The following is a 22,841-nucleotide window of genomic DNA, read 5'->3' as shown; positions in this document are numbered from 1 at the left end:
GTTGTTGTTATTCTTTACTGCCGGAATACTTCAATACATGCCTGTGATCTAATCACATGGCCTTTAGGAGTTAGATTGTCTCCCCTCTATAGTCTCACGTTCAAAGACGGACTGACCAGTGTTAGCAGAAAAGATCTGGGACCAGCAGGAGGAAAGGTGTTATTTGGGAAGACTTTCACACATGCCAGACAGGGATGATTTCAGATGTGCATTAAAAAATGTTTTATATAAAAGTCAAAACAGAGAGAGGCACCATATCCTAAACAATAACCCTCCATAATCAGGATTAAAAGACAACAAACTTCAGAAAACATTCATAGTCAACAATGTATTTTACTATACATCTCAGATTTATACATTTCATATATGCTTTTAAAGCTTCAATTAACAGTTCAATACAAAATAAAATATATATATATTTATATATGTGCAGCAGTGGTTCTCAGGCACAGGAGTTAGGAGGATGGAGGGAGTCTTTCCTTGGCATGTACTGCATACTGTCAACCATGAGAGTGGATCGTGTTCTTCTGACTTAGCTGCCTTGATTGAATTTTACTATGGCAAACAGTTTGAACATGTATGCTATTGCTCATTGGAACGATGAGATTTGAAGTTTATAGCCTGTATTTTCATGAAGTCTTTAAGACCTAAATGATCCGTTTCCTCCTAGTAGAGCTCCAAGATCATCCTATGAAAATAATTATGTCCACAAACTTGTCTGGAACGCCTGCCTAAGAACCACTGCCTATGGTTATTCAATGTCCTCAGGCCTCACAGGATGAGGTAACGGTATGATGGATTTCTTCTCGGTGTCTCTGGAAAGTGCTTTCCTCATATCTGTTGGGAAGCAAAGATTAATGTAAGCAACCAATACCAAACTTTTCAGAATCAACTGGAGTGTGTGTATGGGTTAGGCTCCCATCAGGTTTTGTGCCCTCCTTGCAATCCTACCTAAGTGGTGTGTACTTATGAGACTCCCAACTGCAAGCATGCCAGGTACTAACCAAACCCCACCTCAGAGTCAACTAATGTTCTTTACCATGAAATGATCATTTATAGAAATTAATTTAGACTAACCAACTAGTGGTTAACTATTACTAAGTTCATAAACGTGATTCTTCTGGATTTATTAAAATGAGTATTTAGGCCTGTGAGGGAAATAACTATTTTGACTTTCTCTTGGAGTTACTGCCATGGCAAGGAGCTTGCTTACCATAGGCATCTTCGTCAGGCTCCCCGTTGCTGGCTGAGTAGTACTCTATGACTGTCCTGTAGACGCTGTAACCCAGCTGCTTGTACATGTTGACTGCAACTTGATTGGACACTCTTACGAAGAGATCAACAAAAAATCCACCTTTTCTTTAAAAAAAAAAAAAAAAGAAAAGAAAATGTTAAAACTGTTGAGAACTCTAGGCAGTAACTGGCATAGATCTTTAAAAATACTTGTGACAGGCATTAGGGCTCATGCCTGTAATCCTAGCAGTTGGGACTGAGCTGAGAGAACTGTGGGCTCAAGGCCAGCCTAGGCTACAAAATGACATCAAATTATTATCATTATTGACTAATGGTAATAACCTTGCAGATGACATCTTTTATAACAAATGACCCAAGTATAGTTGCTCTAGGGTGTTGGTGACTGCCTTGAAGTCCGTCCACTGCCAGACTTTGTCATTAGTATCTCATTTCAAAGGTCTCCACATCCGAATTTTGTGTTCAGGCTATTATCTCCTTGTTTGTCACCTACTAAGGTTTAGTTCTGGTTGTGAGCTTTATATAAGCACAATCACAGTTTAGGGATTGCTCTGTGAGTGCCCTCAGTCAGTACTGAGCCTCCTGAGTTGCTGCTAGAGGCTATTATAGTCACCTTAGTTAGTATTTCATTATATGAAAATATAGCTTGCCCATGGTCCTCTAGAAACATTTCCAGTTCTATTAATTATGGATACTTTTGTTGAACATCTCCTGATACAATGTCTGATTAGGGATATCATTGCTATGTCTCTGGTATATGTACACTGTAAGCTTGATTAGATTCTAACCTGTTTATACCAAGTACATGCCTAGTACATGAGACATGGTTTCTTTTTTCTTTTTTTTTTTTTTTTTGGTTTTTTGAGACAGAGTTTCTCTATGTAGCTTTGTGCCTTTCCTGGAACTCACTTGGTAGCCCAGGCTGGCCTCGAACTCACAGAAACCCACCTGCCTCTGCCTCCCAAGTGCTGGGATTAAAGGTGTGTACAACCACCATCTGGTGAGACATGGTATCTTGGTGTGACATTAACTACTGAGATAATTATACCTACTGACCACTTACATTTCTCCTTTTGTACAGCACTTAGTGACCTTTCTGGTTTTTCCTAGTCACTATTCCCTTGTGTGTGCTGAATATTCTGCAATGTTTTGGGTTTTCTGCAAACTTTCAGGTTGGTTATCTTTGGGTGAGCAAAGCTACTCCACTTAGTTAAATGTGGAGTAATGAGCCTTCCTTGTATGGTTAGCACTGTTTACAGCCTGCTTAAGAAGTTCTCTACACTGAGGTCATAGAGACACTTCCCATGTTACACTCAAAGTTCCTTTCCACATCCACGTTCTTAATAAATCTAGAATGTGTATGTAATAAAGAAGTAACCAGGGAGACGTTTTGCCCATCCACTTGTCCCATCATCTTTACCTTTCCACGCTGATCTACAGTGCAGCCTCAGGTATGCCAAGATTCGCTTTCTTTACCCATAGCTGCTCCAGCACCAAGTCTGCCACACATCTGACCTGACCTGACAGGGCCAATCTACCCACTGCTCAAGAGTATTTTGTCATAGTTTTGTTGCTGTTTCTTTTAACACCCCCGCCCCCAGTAGGATTCTGGCTATAATTACTTTGGCCTTAAGGCTGGTCCCAAAACTCACAGTAGTTTCTTTCCATCTAGGTCCACCACTATAGACGTTAAAAGTACTCTCGCATGGTTTTGCTTAGATTTTTCTCAAGCATATTAATGCTTTGATGCCAATTTTAATGACACCTCACCTCTTTCTAGGTTTTACTGTTGGTATATTAAAATCTATTGTTTTTAATTAATTCTAAGTACTTAAGCATTCTGTCTGCGACAACAGTTTTGTTGCCTCTCAGTCCTTTTCCATTTTTTCTTACTTTCCTTTGCTGTGTGGAGTTCCAGTAAATTTTGAAGAGGAGCTGACTGACCTTTGTCCCTGGCTGCAGACTGTCATTAAACACTCTACAAGGTTTTGTACAAACTTTTTTCAGGTTAAGATACTCTCCTCACCTCTGTTTTCTAGATTGCTCTCTACACTACAGCTAATGAATCATCAGTCAAACACCTTGGCTCCTGGTGTATTCTTTTGACTCCCTGAAGCTATTCACCAGCAGTGTTTCTGCAGCTTGTGCACTCTGGTGCCTTTTCCTCAGATCGCCCTTCCTTACACTGTCAAGGAGACCTTAGCCTAAAGACTGGTTTTGCTTTTGTAAAACTGACCTTACTTTAAGTGACTCCCTACACACACACACACACACACACACTAACACACTTTGTCCAGTCTTTTTACTGTGGATAGCCCAGACTGGCCTTGGATTCACAGCAATCCTCCTGGGTGATAGGATTCCTGGCCTGGAAATCTGACATGGCTTTTGTTGTAGAAAAAGTCTAGCTACTCTTAAGATAGGGTTGACTTGCAAACTATTTCCTTTTGCACCACCCTCATGCTAAGAATGGCTTTTAAACTGTTTGCCTAGATAGAAAATCTATGTAACAGATCCTGTGTGGCTGCAGTCTGTCCCCTCTGCTCTGGAAAAGTTTGCTGACCTATGTTCTGTACCCTACTTGACTTCCACCTGACAGCTTTTACAGAGAGGCACGTTCAGCTCTCAGTAACAATTTATCCATTTTTCTTGTAGTTTCCAGGATATATAACATTGTTACACTTGGTGGATTAAAATTTTGAAAAACATCTTTGAGTGTGAACATGCCATGGTGCACGTGTGGCAGTCAGAACAACCGTGGATCTCCGTCTTCCTGCCTTGCTTGTTCTCCACTGTGTGTATCAGCTAGCTAGCTCATGGGCTTCTGGGGATTCTTGTCTCTACCTTCTATCTTACCTTATGAGAACTGAGCCAAGAGGTATGTTACCGTGGTGAGCTTCTCACATAAGTTCTGGGGATCTGAACTCTGGCCCTCGTGCTTGCATCATGCCAGATTCCCAGCTAAGTCCTTTATCTGTATGCAGTGGCCCCTTACAATATGAAGAAATCAACTTCCTTTTGGCTATACTTTGTAGGATAATTTAATATTTTATTTTCAATCTTTATAATCTTACATATATTTCCTATAAACAGAATAAGCATTATTTTTCTTTTTGGTACTGCTGGGGATGGAGCCCAGGGTCTTGTACTTGACTACTGAGCTACATCCTTAGCCCATGTCACTGGAGTCATTAGTCATTCATTGCTACTTACTTTCTCTTTTAAGTTGATTTTTATTCTTTACTCCTATATGAATATTATATTCTACATGATTTAATGTGCATCCAAAAAGGCATCAATATAATGCTTATGTGTGTATACTTCACACAAAATAATGAAGTCTCAGAAATTGGAAAGGAAGACAGATTAGTAATTTTCTTACCTAAAAAGACAGAATATAAGACCTATTAATAAAATCCATAAATACATATGCCTAAGGTTACAGCTCGTCAGAACCCATTTCCTCTTTGCCTGTCTACCATATAGTAACGTCATTAATAAATGTGTGTGTTCTATCTTCCTCCTAATATTCAGTCCAGGGAGAACTTTCAGAATATCACAAAGGCTGGGGAGATGGCTCAGAGGTTAAGAGCACTGGCTGTTCTTACAGAAGTCCTGCGTTCAATTCCCAGCAACAACATGGTGGCTCACAACCATCTGTAATGAGAACTGGCGTCCTCTTCTGGCATGCAGGCAGAACACTGTATACATAATAAATAAACCTTAAAAAAAAAAAAAAAAGCCAAGCAGTGGTGGCGCACGCCTTTAATCCCAGCACTGGGGAGAGGCAGAGCCAGGTGGATCTCTGTGAGTTCAAGGCCAGCCTGGTCTACAGAGCGAGATCCAGGACAGGCACCAAAGCTACACAGAGAAACCCTGTCTTGAAAAACCAAAAAAAAAAAAAAAAAAAAAAAGACTTCTTTTTCAGCAAAACTATTCTGTTGCCAGATGTGCTTAGCTCTGGCCACAGGCTATTTTAGGTGTTCAGGGAAAACATCAAAATTCTACACACCCATTACTGCTACATTTCCTTTTGATGACAGAATTTTTATGAAATAGGCTTCTAACACTTGCTATGATTAAACTAGTACTTACATGAAAACCAGTGGAAATGGGTTATGTTACATGTGTTTCAGGGTTTAAGAAGTCATTCAGTGCTCAACAGTATACTTCTCTTTCATTAGTGGATGGCCATAGTTAAAAATAAAGGACTTAGCATTTTTTTTTTTTTTTTTTTTTTGGTTTTTCGAGACAGGGTTTCTCTGTGTAGCTTTGCGCCTTTCCTGGAACTCGCTTTGGAGACCAGGCTGGCCTCGAACTCACAGAGATCCGCCTGGCTCTGCCTCCCGAGTGCTGGGATTAAAGGCGTGCGCCACCACCGCCCGGCCGGACTTAGCATTTTATTTCTTTTTCTATAAATGGCTACTAGCTGTTAGAACAGAAACAAACTTAAAACTGAACTACTTTAGGCCTAGAGACATCTCCCATAGTGCCAAGATCACCAAAGACCTTCCTTGAAAGGTTGGTCATGTTTGATTCCAACCCGTCAGCTAACTCAGGTCTACGACCAGTCACACTGTGTTAGTTTTCCTCAATAGCAAAGGAGCAGCAACTATACCACTATGAATCTGACAGAACTGTAGGAACTACTACAAGCTGAAAATGAAATTACTCTGAGTCAGTTCCACACACTCACTAGATGAAAACACCCTTCAGATATTCAACAGCAAAACAGGGTTCATAAATCACTAGCTGTACTTGAAAAAATGGCTCTCACCTTTCTGAAATCTCTTCTAGTAACTCCATGAGTTTAGCAGCCAAACCAAGACGGCGGAATTCAGGGGCGACAGACAGAGCTGTGACGTGTCCATGCCACTCTTCCCTAGCTACTGAGCCTTCTGCTTTGCCCATAACTGCCAACAGAAAATTGCATCAGAAATTAATACACTAGTTTGCACATAAATGTAGAATTACTGTTTGTCATTCATCTTTTATAATAAAAATGTACCAAAGTTTTAATACTTGGATTTGAAACTCCACTTGCAAATATTCTATACTTACTTCTAAAGTCAGACTTCAAATATTTAAAAATGATAAACTAAAAACCAAGAAAGACAACTAAGGATACTTTTTGTCTGAATAAGCTACATTTGAAGTTACATTCACAGTGTATTATATATAATCATAGCAATTCATAGCTCAAGTTTTTTTTTAGAAATTAGTTAAGTGCATATGCTTTAATCGCTGCATTATATACCAAGCAAGCTATATAGGAATCTAACATGGAATGAAATATCCAAAAAGACTTAAATCATGTTTGTTAGGTTCACTGCTGGAGCTCTTGGCCTAGCACAAGGCTGGACACAGATGTGGTAGAGTGTTGGTAAGTGATCAGAACATAAAATCCCATCCTTCACAGTTTGCTTCAAATTCTATAGAGTAAAGCAGACTGAAACCTGTATTAAAATCTCTACTCACCCAAAAAAGTACTAGTGGTACTGTACTTACTATAACCCATTAGTTCTCCGCCAGGTGCCTCTGCAACGATGAAATACTCTGGCCAGTGGGCAAGGTACTGTAAGTAAAAAGGAATCCCATACTAGACCTGTTAAGGAATATGAGGCGTAATAAGCAGCAAAAGGTTCTTCATTACAGGATATTTTGGGGTGTGTGTAGGAGGGGGGTTCATTTAAAAATATATTATCAGATAGCCAGGCATGGTGGTGTGTGCCTTTAATCCCAGCACTCAGGAGGAAGAGAGAGGCATTGGGATCTCTGAGTTTGAGGACAGCCTGGTCTACATAGTGAGTTCCAGGACAGCCAGGGCTCTGTAGAGTAACAAAACAAAAAATGAAGAGGTGGCTTGGTAGATCAAGTGCTTGCTGCATAGTTGTGAGGACTGGAGCTCAGATACCTATCTCCCACATAAAAGCTGGATGGGCATGGCTACCTGCTTGGAATGCCAGCACTTGGGGAGGGTGTGTAAATAAAGTAGAGAGTGATTAAGAAAGACGGTTGACATCAACCTCTAGCCTCTACATGCTGTCCACACACACATGAAAAAGAAAGCATTGTCATTTTATCATCTGCTTAGAACATTGTAATTTCTCTAAATATACTATGAAATGGAATCTTTACATTAACACTAATCTTTAGCAAAACTGCCTGGAAATGCAGCATGGATATGGTACCATCTAGTAAAAAGCAGAATCTAATACACAGTATGCCTCCATGCTGATCAGATTGTTACCTAAGGCTATATATGCCATTCACCATCTGAGATCACTTCTTTTTTTTTTTTTTTTTTTTGGTTTTTCGAGACAGGGTTTCTCTGTGTAGCTTTGCGCCTTTTCCTGGAACTCACTTGGTAGCCCAGGCTGGCCTCGAACTCACAGAGATCCGCCTGGCTCTGCCTCCCGAGTGCTGGGATTAAAGGCGTGCGCCACCACCGCCCGGCGAGATCACTTCTTATTCACGTTCCGTCTACCCTGTGACTGGAAATTGAGTCTCTCTCAGATTTACTCAACTACTTGGCATACAGCTGCTCAGTACATTTTTATTTCCTGAATTGCACTGGAAAATCAATAGCTAGTTTCTACTTTGACTGCTGCTGTGCAACTATTAAATGTATTAAGGAGTCAGTTATGTTGAAAGGAAATGCCTGCCTGGCCTGGCCTGTGCCTGTAACCCCAGCACGACAGCAGAAGCATCTCTATCTAATTCAAGCCACACTAGGACACAGAGCGAGACCCTATGGCTTGGAAAGGGTAAATGAATAGTTACTCTTCAACCTGGGGGTCCTTACTGCTATGGTTCACTACTGTGTTTGCTTCACCTTAGTGTCAGCTTTCTGGTGCAATCACATAAGATGACCCTATTAATAATACACTTTTACTAAAAAGTTCCCAGAAAGACCTCCTGAGGGCTAGTCTTCAAACTCTCCTCTAAAGGGTAGCCATTTCTTCCAGAACTCAACAGGGCAAGCCAGCTGGTCTTCCTGCCATCCAGCAACTGACACTACAACCATCTCTTCTGCTTGATGGAGAAACCCAGAGATCTCCCATAAATATCTCCACTCCCTACATAAACACTAGGGCTTATACATTCAAAGTAAGTTGACTTGCAGTCTACTATTTTCCCTATTTTACTATACAATGGAAGTTTTTGTGATACACAATTCTTCAGAAACCTAGATAGACCATTCAATACTCTGAGCTTTCTGCTTTTTCTACACCGTTCCTGATGTGGCCTCTTGGTGATTGTACTTGTTAACTGTGTTGCTGGAACATGGTCTAGAAATCCTATTTGTGATGTAAGCCACCGATCTGTTACTGCAGCGGAATCAAGAATACCCTAATTTATTTACCACACTTTTTGCTCATTTTCTACTGAGATGAGAGAAATTGCTATTACCAAAATCCTTTATTCACTTCAGCAACACATCAGGAGACAGATACTGGCCAGTGACAGAGAGGCTTATAGTGCTTCCCAAAGAGATCACCTCCCCTCTGCTGACTGCACAGCCAGAAACACAGATACAAAGGTGGATTCTGGAAGCTATCTAGACCCAAAGACCCAGGTGCTCATGAGCATGGCTGCTGGAGACATCACGGAGTAGGTGTACCCCGAGCTACCCGTCCCCTCTAGATTTGGTTCACAGCAGAGGGAGGCCCCCAGTCACTGTTCTGTTGCTGCTGTGTACAGCCAGGTTTACTGTGGCTGGCCAAGGTGAGCAGCAGAGCTCCGGTAGTCCTGATTCACAGAAAGTCGTTATATTAACAGTGTGTGGGCAAGCCTAAGGCCACTCCACTCTCATTTTTGTAATCACTTTCAATGTTCTTATGCTATTCAAAACCTACGTGTTTCAACTTTTTTCCAGTACTCATCTGTTTTTTCCTTCTGTTTCTCCAATTTTCTTTTTCTTCATAAATAATCCTTAGTTTTACTTTTTTCTCAAAAAAGGATACAGTTTCTGTAAGTGGATCCAAGTTACTGAAAAAAACAAGAAATGGCAAGAATAAGAATTCCTGAATTCAATTTAAGTAAACTTGTGAAAACTACAGAGATTATGTTAATCAAAACAAAATATGGGCTGGCACACACCTTTAACGCCAGCACTCATGGGATTAAAGCAGCTCTCTGCCAGCCTGGTCTACAGAGAGAGTTCCAGGACAGCCAGGATTACACCCTATCTCAAAAACCAAACAAACAAAAAACAAAATGTGTTTCTTCTACAACTCTGAAAGCAACCTGAGAACCAAAGAAAATGATTTAAATGACCCAGTAGCCACATGTGGCCCCAATAAAGGGATCTGTACCTTTTCATTTAACTGCTTCTTAACAAGCAGAATTACAGCTAACTCCATCCGACTCCTGCACTTCTGTAGACATGAGGACCAGTTTGGTATGTGTTTCGTATGTACAGCCAGTCAACTCACCTGCTCCCTATTGAGTCACCCCTGCCTACCTCTGGCCCTTCCTTATAGTTTACCCCTTCTCAATGAGTACTACCCCACCTTCACTTTTTTCCCTACTACTACAAATCCTCACTGACCCCATGTACTTTCAACCCAATTCACTGTACTTCCATCCTGCTTCCTCCTGTTAACCAAGCCCTGGTGCTGGCAGCAACTACCCAACATGTCCCATCACACAACCCCAAACTGAGCGTTCTTGAAAACATCTCCAACCATCTCTCATCCTTCACTTTCCTATTCAGTCTTTTGCCAGGCTCAAAAGCAGCTATTTCAACTATTTCCCTTTCTGTCAATCTTTGAACTCTGAAGGACATCAGGTAGACATTCCTCTAGTCCAACGGTTCTCAACCTTTTGGGTTTCAAAACCTGTGCCGGTGGAGTATTATGAAAATATCTCTTACATCCTAAGAGAATGGAACTTTTGCTAGACCTCCAGGCCAGAGCTGTTAACACACTTGAAATCACTTGACTGTTAGCCTACTGTATGTATACTCATTCTGTTTGTTTAACCTGCCTTTAAAAGAACAATGTAACAATCAACCTTACTTGCCTTTGATCACCCATGTAATCAATTTTTAGAACCTAATACATAGCTGTAACCTTAAGTTACATACTCTTTCATGGCCCTGACTGAGAACAATGCATGTGCATCACTTGCAGGAAGCAGCAGACACAGAGGTTGAAGCAGTCCCCTAAAATGAATATCCTCCATAAAGGTCAAATACAGTGTTTGGATATTGGCTGATAAACAATGATATGTGTGATGCTGTTTGTTGTCTTGGTCAGTTAGGATCAGTTGGAGCAAGAGATGGAATCCCTTGTAAAATCGGTTACAGATTTCTGTAAAGTATCCCACTCTTTGCCAATGTGATGCTTTCTGTGCTGTTCTATAAAGACAGAGTGAAGCCCTTTGTGAGGAACAGAAACAGAACACAGGGACAGGTTCACAAGACAGCCTTCAGGCAGGCAGAGATGAAGACTCATGCAACAGACAGAGGATGGAGGACACAGGGAGCATTAAGTAGAGGCTTCAATTCTGGACTTGCTCTTGCTTAAATGACACCAAGGGGAAGTGCTTTTATTTTGTTCCTTAATGCAACACCAATACATTAGTAACTGGGAGTTTTGTGTTTAATCCATGCAAAAACCCACGTTACACTTAAAACAACCCTAGTGTATTTATTTATAAAGTGTACTGGTTGGTTTTTTGTCAATATAAACCTAGACATCTGGGAAGAGGCAATCTCATTTGAGAAAGTGCCTCCACAAAACTGGCCTGTAGACAAGTCTATGAGGCATTTTCTTGACCAGTGAATGGCTGATGTGGGAGGGCCCAGTCCACTGTGGGTGGTGCCATCCCTGGGCAGGTAGTTCTAGTGTGTATAAGAAAGCAAACTGAGCAAGCCAGAGGAAGAAGCCGGCAACCAGCACTCCTACATGGGTTCTGCTTCACTTCCTGCCTCCAGGTTCCTGCCTTGGCTTCCCTCAGTTGACTCTGACCCAGGATATTTGTGGTCTGTGTTTATTACAGCAATAGAAACCTTAAGCTATACGGGCTATATAAATATTCCCAATTTTAAGTTCTTCATTCAAAAATAAATATATTACATGTTGACATGAATAATTTTACCAAGAAATCTAGTGATGTAAACAAAAAACAAGTGACAGTGGCATTGTAGTTTTTCAGTGTCTGATTGAAAAGAGAAACAGTTGACTCCTCTAGTGCTTGTAATGCTTGCTATTGAAGAGACTGGATGCCTGCAAAACCACCTCCTTAGCACTGTGAGTGAGAACAGCTTTGACTTGACGGAAGTCATGAACTAATCCTGAGGACCTCTGGGTGCTGTGGCCCTGCCCTGTGGAGTCCGCACCCTCCACTTCTCAACTACTTCACATCTTTGGCTCACCTCAACTCTAACAGGCTGCCCTTCCTCATCTCCTTCCACACAAATGCAGTCAATCACAAGGAAACTGCCAAAGGCCTAAGGCTGACTTCACCCACTAAAAGCACCTGCACCCAGATGCTGCTTCTCTTCTGCCATTACACAGGCTGGCCGACCGCACCCTCCTCACCATTCAGGACACCTCCCTCAACTCTTCCTCTCCTGTATGTGCAGGTCTGCCTCTCCCTGAAAGGAGTGTGCAGATGTGGCACACACGCCTGTATGTGCAGGTCTGTCTGCCTCTCCCTGAAAGGAGTGTAGAGATGTGGCACACACTCAGCCACGACCACTCCTACTTGGAGTCCTCTTGTTAGCTGGCTTCTGGAACCCCACCCCAGATTTCCTCCCACCTCGGTTTGGCCTATCAGTCTCACTTACTCTAGCATTTGGCACTCTGAGGGGACAGTGTAGAGCTTTGTTTTCATTTTTTAAACATTCCTTCCATCGTTGATGTCATCTAGCTTCCTGGCCAACTGACACTATCCTCAGAGTGCTGATCCTTAAAACCCAATCTTTTGACCCACTGGGCATCTCAGTGCATCTGTCAGAGAAGCCTCCAAGACCCAGGCCTTGAGACTCTCAGACCCATCTCTCAAGCTTTAGCACTGACTAGACTCCCACTGCACAGGCTACCACCTCCTGTCCAGATAAACGGATACCCCAGCCCAGGTACCCACGATCCATCTTATTCCCTGACATCCTTCAATACCCGACCCGAAGCTGTATTCCTTCTCACTAAAGTTTCTATTCCCTGCTTCTTGTGTGTGAATATATACATACGTATGTACATATATATGTATAAAACCTCTATTGTTATATATTATTCACCTACCTGTTCTCTAAAATATAAATTCTATGACACCAAGTGATTTCTGTTCTTCTCACTGCTGTGTCTCCAGCAACAGCACATATGTGAAATGATCTGCACTGGCTGCTTCTTTCAATCCCTTCACCACCACCTAACCCATGACTCACTGTTTCCTAACACGGCCTATTATCAGAAATGAGAAAAGTAGGCTCCTTTGTTGGCATTAACAAGAAGAGGCGTTACCAAGCCAGGTGAGCTAAAATCTAATGTTTAAAAAGTGTTCATGTGCATTTTCTTCTACTTTATCCATTCCCATATTAAACCACAGTCTTCTAAGTCTTCAAAACTGATTCTCCTGTCTATTCCCAATACTTCAGGCACTGTATCATCTACAAAGCATCTCCCATCCTTCTAGGCCATTGCCAAGGACTCCTCAATGGCTTACCTGCCTGCTCTACTTCCTCTAATCAATCACCGTGTACTCACTGGCTCAGAACTCAGACTGAAGTTTTCTTAAACACCATGTGTCTCTACCTTTATAGAGCCCCCCCCCCATCATATTCCCTAAACAACAGTATTGGAACTATTTATAAAACATGTACATTGCATTATATAAGTAACCTATTGATGACTTACAGTACATGGGAAGTGCTTGGGTTATTTGCATACCACACCACTATAATCAGGAGGGTGCACATCACTGGATTTTGGTGTCTGGTGGGAACTAGAAGCAATCTCCCGTAGATACCAAAGAACCTCAGACTTGTGATCTTCCAGCCTTAGCCTCCTGAGTGCTAGGAACAACTTTTTTCATCATCTAATAGGTGTGGTATTTTGCCTGCATATATGTCTGTTCACCACAGTGTGTGGGGTGCCCATGGAAGCCAGGTGAGGACATCAGAGCCTCTGGAACTGGTATTACAGTCAGGTGTGAGCCTCCATGTGCAGTGAACCCCTGTCCTCTGAAAGAGCAGCCAGTGTTTTAACTACGGAACCATCTCTCTCTAGCTCCATGGGACCAATTTAACAACCACCAGGGTGAATCTCCTAGGACAAGATTCCTTTCTCCACCTACTCCCTCGTAAGGGCTCTGTGTGTGTGCAATGCCTTCCTTCACCTATAAACTGAGGAAGGACATCAGCACACGACAGCATGTGTGAAGATTAAACGGCTTATTATCACATGAGCGCTTGCCAGAGGTGTTACATGCAGTGAGGATTCAACACAAGCCGGGCCTAATAGAAATCGCACAGGATTGGATCTGAACGTCTCAACATGGTACCTAAAACTAGTTTCACCTGTAAGCAAAGGCCTACCCTTGCTTTACACTCCCGGTTTCTCACCTGTGCCCTTCCCCCAAACTTCCTCCTCACTATATTTCCTTCATCAAGGTTCATCCATAGTTATCTCATCCCAGAGTTCTTTCCCAAATGAAACTTGAACCACCTGGTCTGTAGTTCTCACTACTCTGTCCTACATACAATAAGTGATGAAACTTACATCAAGCGAATAATCCAGGTGATGTGTCCACAGGAGGTCACGGTGAAATGTTTAGCTTTTTAAATGATCATAAATTTCCAAACTAATGTATTTTTTTCTTTTAAAAAGCGAGAGAGGGAGAACTGCAAATCACAGGTCTTTAAAACTTGGATTGAATAGAAACCACAGCACCGGGGTTTCCTGAGCACAGCGGACCCCCGCCCCCCCCCCCCCCCCCCACACACATAAAATGTACTCTAGTCAAGTATAGTGGTGGCACACGCCTTTAATCCCAGCACTAGGAAGGCAGAGGCAGAAGGATCTGGGAGTTCGAGGCCAGCCAGGTCTAACAGTGAGTTCCAGGAAGCCAGGATTACAAAATGAGACACCTTTTTTATTTTTATTATTATTATTTTTTAAAGCGCTCAGCTTTGGGGCGCTCAGCTACAGTAACTACCAAGCCCAAACCACAACTTGCTGCGAGGGCCCCGAGCACAGCAAGGTTACTTCACTGGGATACAATTTAACCAGCACGGCGCCGGCTCCCGGCCCACCCTCCGCTGTGAGCCCGGGTCGGGGAGGCCGGTGTCCAGCCCAGCTCGGCATCTCCCCAGCGCACCCCGAACGCCGAGCCTCGGCCAAGGTCACCGGGCAGCGCACCCGCGCAGCGCCCACCCGGCCCACGGCCCCGCGGGGCTGACCCCGGCCCGCGCTGCGGAGGGAGCGGCTGGCTTGTGCCTCACTCACATGTTGTTGAAGCGGAACAGGTCGTCGCAGGTGAAGGCCCGGAGCGTGGTCATCGCGCCGCAGCCAGCCTCCAAGCCCGCTCAGCGCGACCCCGCGCCCGCACTGCCGGAAGTGCTCGCGCGCGCGGCCGCCATGGGGCGGGACAAAGAAGTACTTCCGGACTAGAGGTTGCTGGGCAACAAGGATAGCGACGCAGCTCTCTCTGGCGGCGGAAATCAGCAATTGCCTTGGTGCTCCTAACCTGCAGACCTTTTCCAGAAAGTAGGCAGAATGATCTAGCAAGGAGGAAGAACCTGGGGTCAGGAAGCCAAATCATAAAAACGAGCTTCAAAACCACGAAGATGCTTTACAGTATTAGCCAGGAAGTGGTCCCAAAAAGGATGGCTCAGGGCCTCTTTTCTCAACCACCAGCATGAACCAGGGATGCGATCTTAAATTTTCTGGTACCACATTAAAATTATAAAAGACAAAGATGAAAATGGTGTATAATGAGTGGTGGTGGCTCACGTCTTTAATCTCAGCACTTGGGAGGCAGAGGCAGACCGATCTCTGAGTTCAAGACCAGTCTGGTCTACAGAGCAAGTTGCAAGACAGCCAAGACTAAACAGAGAAACTTTGTCTATAAATAAATAAATAAATAAATAAATAAATAAATAAATAAATAAATAAATAAATAAATAAATAAATAAATAAATAAATAAATAAATAAATATAAAAATAAAAATAAAAATAAAAAAAATAATGGGGTGGTGGTGGGGTACACCTTTAATCGCAGCACTCCGAAGGGAGAGCCCAGCCTGGTCTACAGAGCTAGTTCCAGGACAGCCAAGGCTACATAAAGAAACCCTGTCTCAAAAAGTCAAAAAAAAGAAAGAAAAGAAAAGAAAAATGGTGTATACCTATTGTATCTAAAATATCATTCCAACGTGTTATCTGTAGCAAAAAAAAAAAATGAGCTTATCTTTTTTTAGTAATAAGACTTTGAAATCTGGTGTGCTCATTTACATAATATTTTAATCTGAGAGGGAAATGATTGGAAATATTTGTTTCCGATACTGATTTTATTAAAATGTGTGATTAAAGAGCAGATAAGCAAAGAATGGTCCTCATGCCTTCAATCCCAGCTCTAGGGAGGCAGAAGCAAGCAGATCTCTAAATGACAGCCAAGGGTACCGAGTGTGACCCTGTCTTAAATAAATAACAAAGATGATCGAGTCATCTGAGTAATCTAAACGTGTTTCAAAATAACCAAATGCGCCGGGCGGTGGTGGCGCACGCCTTTAATCCCAGCACTCGGGAGGCAGAGCCAGGCGGATCTCTGTGAGTTCGAGGCCAGCCTGGTCTCCAAAGCGAGTTCCAGGAAAGGCGCAAAGCTACACAGAGAAACCCTGTCTCGAAAAAAAAAAACCAAAAAAAAAAAAAAAAAAAAAAACCAAATGCAACATTATTTTCACATCTAACTTTAAATTAGTTGATATTAAACATTAGGAATTACATTCTTTGATCTGGTTGACTGCATTTTTAAGCACCAAATATCCTAGTGGGTAGCGGCTACCATAGCAGACTGCATAGACCCAGTGACTGAGGAGAGTATACACTGTCAGATTGAGGGGCTGCGTTCCCCTCACCTCCTTACTAAACAGCTATTGGGGTGGTCTTGAGAAACACGATGCAGAACTCAAACCAGTTCCAGCGGACTCACATTCCTAACTCCTCTGGGGCCCAAATTGCTCCACAGGTGTCTTGGAAATTTGTTGGCCAAGCCTGCAGACCAGGTGTGGCAGGGAAGAAAGCAAATGTTTGAAAAAGCAGGTAGCCCCCAAAAATCGGCTTCAAGCTTTGTTTCTAAACCTGATAAATAATACAATAAACAAGTGTAAATGAGGATGTGACAGGTCCCGGCACTCTCAAGTGTCTATCGAACACTAAAGTAGAGAGGTAGAATTTGACACCAGGAGTTAAGCTTGTGTCCTTCATTCACTTACCCAAGAAATCATTGAAACAATTTCTTATCAGCAAAATATGCCATGAAATGAATGATAAAAGATATTTTTGAGGAAAGTTGATGTTATAATGCTTATACAAATGGAAAAACAGATGAAATCAGAGAGAGTCTGAACTAATCAGTAAGACAAATATGATAGTCTACTCAAGGAAAAATTTAAATGTATATTTAATTGGGAGGGGAGCATTGGGGAGATATGGGAGAATTTGAAGGGAGATGAATATATATATAAAATCATATTTCACTGGATATGTATATAAAATTCTCAAGAATTAAAAAAGTTTTAAGTCTTTTTTAATGTAAGTAAAATTGCTTTTTTCACAAATAGATAAATTATTATATAAAGAAAAAATACAAGTAAAATGCACAGGGCCTCCAGGCATGTTGGAACGTGATCCTAGGACTTAGGGGGCTAAAAGAGAATCTTGACTCCTAGGTTTGTTCTTATTAATAAGACCTTCTAACAATTTGTGCTACATCTGGCGCCCAACGTTCTGGTATGAATTCACGAAAAAGCTGCTTGCCTGTGGCCTTGCGGGCCCCAGCTCAGACCCGAGCTACCCTCAGCCAGTTATGGTGAAGCACACCGTTGGATTTACTTAAGGAGGCAGAGGCAGGAGGATCCCGAGTTTGAGGCTGGCCTAGGAGGCTTGCTAAGGAGACGCTTTGGCAGGGACAGAGTCACAAACGGTGGTGGTGGGTCCATGGTGGCAGCGGCTGCTGCTCCAAGTTGCTAGCTCCTTCTCATCATGTTGGTGACTGCAGTGATGCTGCTACCTGGGACAAAAGGTTTACTACTACTTGTTCAGAGAAGAATTGCCAAGACCATCGTGTTACAAGAAAGCATCGGCAAAGGTCAGTTTGGAAAAGTTTGGCAAGACAAATGGTGAGGAGAAATTGCTGTGAAGATATTGTCTTCAAGGGAAGAATGTTCATCGTTCCAAGAGATAGACAGACACTTCAGGCTGTGATTGTTCCAAACCACAGAAGAGGTTAAAAAAAAAAATTCTGCAGGGAACCATGACCACGCCTAACAGCGACTTAGAAATCTTCAAAAAGATGACAGGATCCCACAATGATGATTCCACGTGGACTATGGTAAAGCCATTAAGCTGATTAACACCACGGAAAGATTGACTTGGACTACAAACTGCTTAGGACAATTTTGAGATGGCTAGCGGAGATGATCCAGCCTGACAGACTACTTGAACGAGGACTTGAAACAAGCCCTGCACTTTCTCATTATGCAGCGACTGGACAAATGATACAGGACTTGACAATGAACCCAAAAATTTTCTTTTCAGGATTTCCTAAAGATGTCTTCACCCCTAGAAAGCAAGAAGTAATTTTAAGAAAACAATGCCCACATTCCCAAGAGATGGGATGGGAGATTTTTGGTCGTTTAATGAGTTATGGATATTGTCATTCTTTATGATGGTTGGTTACAAGTTATTAATTGTTAATGGTCAGGAAAAAAGCTGAACAAGGAGATTAGATTCAGAGTTTTTGTTTGAAAAAAAGAAAGAAAAGGAAAAAAGAGAATATAGATATGAGGTAGATCATCAATCTACTTCTCTGATCTTCCAGCGTTCACCCCAATACCTGGCCCAAGGTTTGATTTTATTAATAAGACTCTCTAAGATTCATGCTACATCTGAACAAACATAGCAAGACCCTGTCTCAAACAACAACAAATAAAAAAGGAGTAAACAAATGGCCAAGGTGCTCAAAACTAATGAAATATATGTGTAGACAGGGATAAAGTGAGTCAGTGTCCACAAGGCAGTAATCCCTTCTCCACTGCACAGGACATGGTACATTCATATTTTTAAGGTCAAGAATCATTTTCATTACTATCAATTTTTTACATCTCACAGAGTTGTAAAAACCAGTGGGAGATAATAAAAATTAAATTAGAAGAGTTTACTGCTTAGGATGTCCAGTATTCTTTTTGTTTAAATTGGTCATTTCAGAATATTTTGTAACTGTTTTCTGACATAAACTAATGTTGATTTGAATTTGATTGTAAAGTTTGGGTGGTATTCATAATTTTCTTCTAGTTCTGATTTATAAGCACTATAACCATCAGGTTTATAAGTATTTAAGTACAATAAAATTTTAGTTTAGTTTAGTTTAGTTTTTTTAAACATTGTGAGTTTAACACAGAGGCAGCATTTGACCCAAGCAGGTAATAGTTACTATGGGCTACTAATTTGCAACCGATGAGAGTTGGCTCATGGTGGCTGATGCATGTGACCCATCTCTTAGAAGACTGAGGCAGGAGGATTGCAAGCTGGAGGGCAGCCTCATGGATATAGTGAGATTCTGTCTCAAAACAAAACCAAAACACAGAGACATTTTGAGTCACAAATAAGCCCTACCCAGTAGCTACACAGCAGTAGTAGCAGATGACAAGGCACAGTAACACAGAGAAAAGCCTAGAAAAGACACAGACTTCCCTTCTCTCCCCGAGACCCTACTTACCTTAAAGCTGTTACCAATTTTGTGGCTGAACACCTTCAATCAGTTAGTATCTGAAAGGGGGCTAGTACAGGCCTGGCCAGTGCCAGTTGAACGGCTGAAAGAAGGGTGGTCTACAGGTTATGGGGGAAGATGTTACCATCTCATGCAACAGGGTATTTACATTCAGACAGTTATTTGTCTTCAAATAATCTCTGGGCCCATGGAAGGAACAGGGACATAATTTTCCCCCTCCTGTAGGTTATTTGGAGGACTCAAGCCTGGCATGCAGAATGGTACCTGCCACTTTTTCAAGCCATAGAAGTGTTGGTTAAGGACAACCAATGAAATGGAGTACTTTGCATTTATGACTGTGAATGTAGACTGTAAGAGAGGAAAAGCCCTCAGCTACAGACACCATAGCAAGCTTACTGCAGGGGCATCGGCATGCCTCTGTTCCCTTGTAAACAGCCTACAGCAGAAGGCAGTCTAAGCCTACACACCCACATGCTTGTTTTTAGTTTTAGTTTTTTTGTGTTTGTTTTTTGTTTGTTTTTGGTTTTCAAGGTTTTTGTTCTGTTTGACTTTTTTGAGCCAATATATCTAAGGTTTGTTTAAATTTTAAAGCCTGCCTTATTTTAATAAAAAGATTATGTGCACATTAACACATTGTAGACTTGTGGAAATATACAAACAAGAAAGAAACAATGACTCGAAATTCTACTACCCAAAAGTAAGTTATAACTAGATAACTAGATACCACTCTGCCTAGTTTAGCGGCAGTGAGAGAAGGATTTATTTAGAAGACGAATCATTATTATATTTAGATTATATATGTTAGTATCAAGTAAATGGTATTACTTTAATTGTCCTTAAATTTAACGTAAGAAAAAAAGAACCAAATTAAAACTGAAGGAAAGTTGGGTGTGATAGTGAATACCTACAGTTCCAGTACTTAGGAGGTGGAAGCAGAAGAACCAGTTCAAGGTCATCCCTCTGCCACTTCAAGGTCATCCCTCTGCCACTTAAAGAGCTTGAGGCCACCCTGGACTATGCGAGACCATATCTCAAAAAACAAATTCAACCGGCATGGTGGCCCACACCTTTAATCCCATCACTCAGGAGGCAGAGGCAGGTGGATCTAGGTGAGTTCTAGGCCAGCTAGGGCTACACAGTCAGACCCCATCTCAAACAAGCCAGCAAAAGCAAACAAAATCAAATAAAACTGAAGAGATTCCCAAGCTCAAGGAAATCTGAGGGCCTAAAAGTTGCCTCAAGTTTAAGGCATGTGCCGCCATTTGAAGGAATTTACTGAAACACATAAACTACATTTAACTCCCTGAGCACCCCAGAATCGTTTGCAGTTCCAGGACATGCTTTATGGATTTCCAGTTCAGTGCATTTGATTTTATTTTTAACACCCAGAAAAACACAGTTTCTGTCACAGCTGCACATTTTCCTTGCCTTAGCAATGACTCAGAGGACTTTTGATTTATCATTTTACAGTGAGTAATTCCTTTTACTGCTTAGTTGGAAAAAAACTACCAGCTTTTTTACCACATCTAATCACAAAACATTTTCCTGCTCATTGAAACAAAACACCATGTGCTCTCTGTAAACAGTGCTGACCTAGATTCCCATCCATCACTGCAGTCGTCCACATTTAAAACAAGCCAGTGTCTTGAGGATCCATCTGTTCCTGCTCTCTTTCTCGTTCTCCTGGTTATGAGGAAGCACAGAGGACACAAGTTAATAGACATATTGATGTGTCCTAGGCAACAGGCTTGACAAACAACCTGCCTGGGTAGGTGTCTTTGCTTAAAAAAAAATTTTTTTTTTTAATCAAATAACTGGACAGGATGGAAGCATTGGCCCTGTCTGTTAATATAACTATCTCTCTTCAGTTTTGTCAACTAGAATGTATAAAGGCATTTGCCACTGAAATTAAACCTGACCATGGCTTCCGATTAATCAAAGAAGACCGGATATATCTGTTCCCTACTATATCTCACTAAAATAAAAACAAAACAGATTTTTTTTCCCAGATTTTTAAAGTGCTAAAATTAAAATACTCAAAAACAAATTTGAGAAAAATTATGAAAATCACAGTGTGAAAAGTACAAGATATTGTTGAAAGATACTGAACAGGCTCTAAATAAATGGAACCCATTCCATGTTTGTGGATTACACTTAGGAGTTAACAAGAAATAATTATCCTTTTTTATTACATAATTTTTTATTGAGTCTTTGGGAATTTCATATTAAGCATCCCAATCCCACCCATCTCCGAATTCTCCTGTATCCACTTTTCTTCCTTGTAGTACTCCCCGAAAGGAAAATGTAAAAAGAAATAATAAAAATAAAATTAAAAATATAAATAAGAGTATTAATTAAAGAAAACAAACAAACAAAACACCCCAAAACAAGTTGGTCCTCCCCAACATCTACCCCATCTATGACCTGCTGTAGTGGTCTGAAGAAACATAGCAGCAGGATCTCCGTGAATGGGGACAACAGCAGTGTATCCGAGAGGCGAGAAGCCAGAGGCCTTGAACCTAACCAACACCATACTACACTACACTACACTACACTACACTACACTACACTACACAACGAACATTTGCAAGTAAAGCTGTTTGGTCCAAAGAGCATACTACATGATACACTGCAGCTCCCAATGCCACTAAGACCAAGGAAGAGGTAATGCAGAGGCAGGAAAGATGGAGGAGTGTTGCTGCTTGTTTGTTTTCTTGTTTTTGTTTAAAACATTTTTTTAAAGGGCCTAAAACCACTGGGCAATGTAACTGAGTAGTAGTTACATTGTGGTAGGGCGCCTGCATGCAGGAATTCCTAGGTTTAATCCCTCAATGGAGCAAAAAATAAGTAAACCCTAAGTGGTTTATCTAGTCAAGGTGATGCCTCCAAGCCTGACTGCCTGAGTTTGATCCCTGGGACTGGTAGAGAGAACCAACTCCTACAAATTGCCCTCTGATATCCACACACTTTTTGTTTGTTTGTTTGAGATAGGGTCTCTCTGTGATGTAGCCCTGGCTGTCTTGGAACTTGCTATGTAGAGCAGGCTGGTCTCTAGCTCACAGAGATCCACCTGCCTCTGCCTACTGAGTGCTGGGGATCAAAGGCATGTGTCATCACGCCTGGCCTTATCCACACACTTTTACATGCACATACATATACACACACACACACACACACACACACACACACACACACACACACACACACAGAGAGAGAGAGAGAGAGAGAGAGAGAGAGAGAGAGAGAGAGAGAGAGAGAGAGAGAGTAATGTAACAGGAAATTTTAAAAATAGAATGAAATTTAAAAGGTCCTAACCCTTTTGGACAAAGAGGTTGGATGAGAAGCCAAGAGCTAATGAGAATTGACAATAAAATTTTGGATTCCAGAAAACTTAAATTTATCAGGCAGGAGAAAGTGATGGTTAAGTGCAGGAGAAAAAGCCAACAAGAAGAAAAGTGGCACATTTCCTGTCCAAATATGGAGGATCCAGGGAATAGACACAGCACATGTGACTCCCTAGAGAAACCAGGAGGCTGTGCCCAAGTACTCAAGAGGAAGAATGGAAGGACAAGAAGATAAAGGGAGAGTGGATTGGAAAGAAGTCTCTCACTAGCTTGGAGTTAAGAAGTCCAGCA

General features: G+C 41.7%; 1 protein-coding gene across 1 annotated transcript; it reads right to left on the bottom strand.

The window, feature by feature from the left end:
* Positions 1-313: 313 nt before the first annotated feature.
* Positions 314-14,827, bottom strand: Naa20 (N-alpha-acetyltransferase 20, NatB catalytic subunit). The gene is made up of 6 exons (XM_052722835.1): positions 14,706-14,827; positions 9,219-9,243; positions 6,760-6,850; positions 6,029-6,164; positions 1,214-1,359; positions 314-837 (listed from the first exon to the last, which is right to left on the bottom strand). The coding sequence occupies exons 1-6, from the start codon at positions 14,756-14,758 to the stop codon at positions 752-754; spliced, it is 537 nt and encodes a 178-aa protein (XP_052578795.1). The 5' UTR covers positions 14,759-14,827; the 3' UTR covers positions 314-751.
* Between the last annotated feature and the right edge of the window lie 8,014 nt (positions 14,828-22,841).

Source organism: Peromyscus californicus, unplaced genomic scaffold (genome assembly GCF_007827085.1).
Source record: "Peromyscus californicus insignis strain IS unplaced genomic scaffold, ASM782708v3 Scaffold_7__1_contigs__length_154581171, whole genome shotgun sequence".
In the NCBI taxonomy this organism is placed as follows: domain Eukaryota; kingdom Metazoa; phylum Chordata; class Mammalia; order Rodentia; family Cricetidae; genus Peromyscus; species Peromyscus californicus.
This window is presented reverse-complemented; position numbering and strand designations above follow the sequence as displayed.

Coding starts and splice junctions, on each gene's coding strand:
- Naa20 (XM_052722835.1), bottom strand. CDS start 14,758: ATGACCACGCTCCGGGCCTTCACCTGCGACGACCTGTTCCGCTTCAAC. Junction 1,360..6,028: donor CTAGAAGAGATTTCAGAAAG/GTGAGAGCCATT, acceptor TTTTTTTTAAAG/AAAAGGTGGATTTTTTGTTG. Junction 838..1,213: donor GCCTGACGAAGATGCCTATG/GTAAGCAAGCTC, acceptor GCTTCCCAACAG/ATATGAGGAAAGCACTTTCC.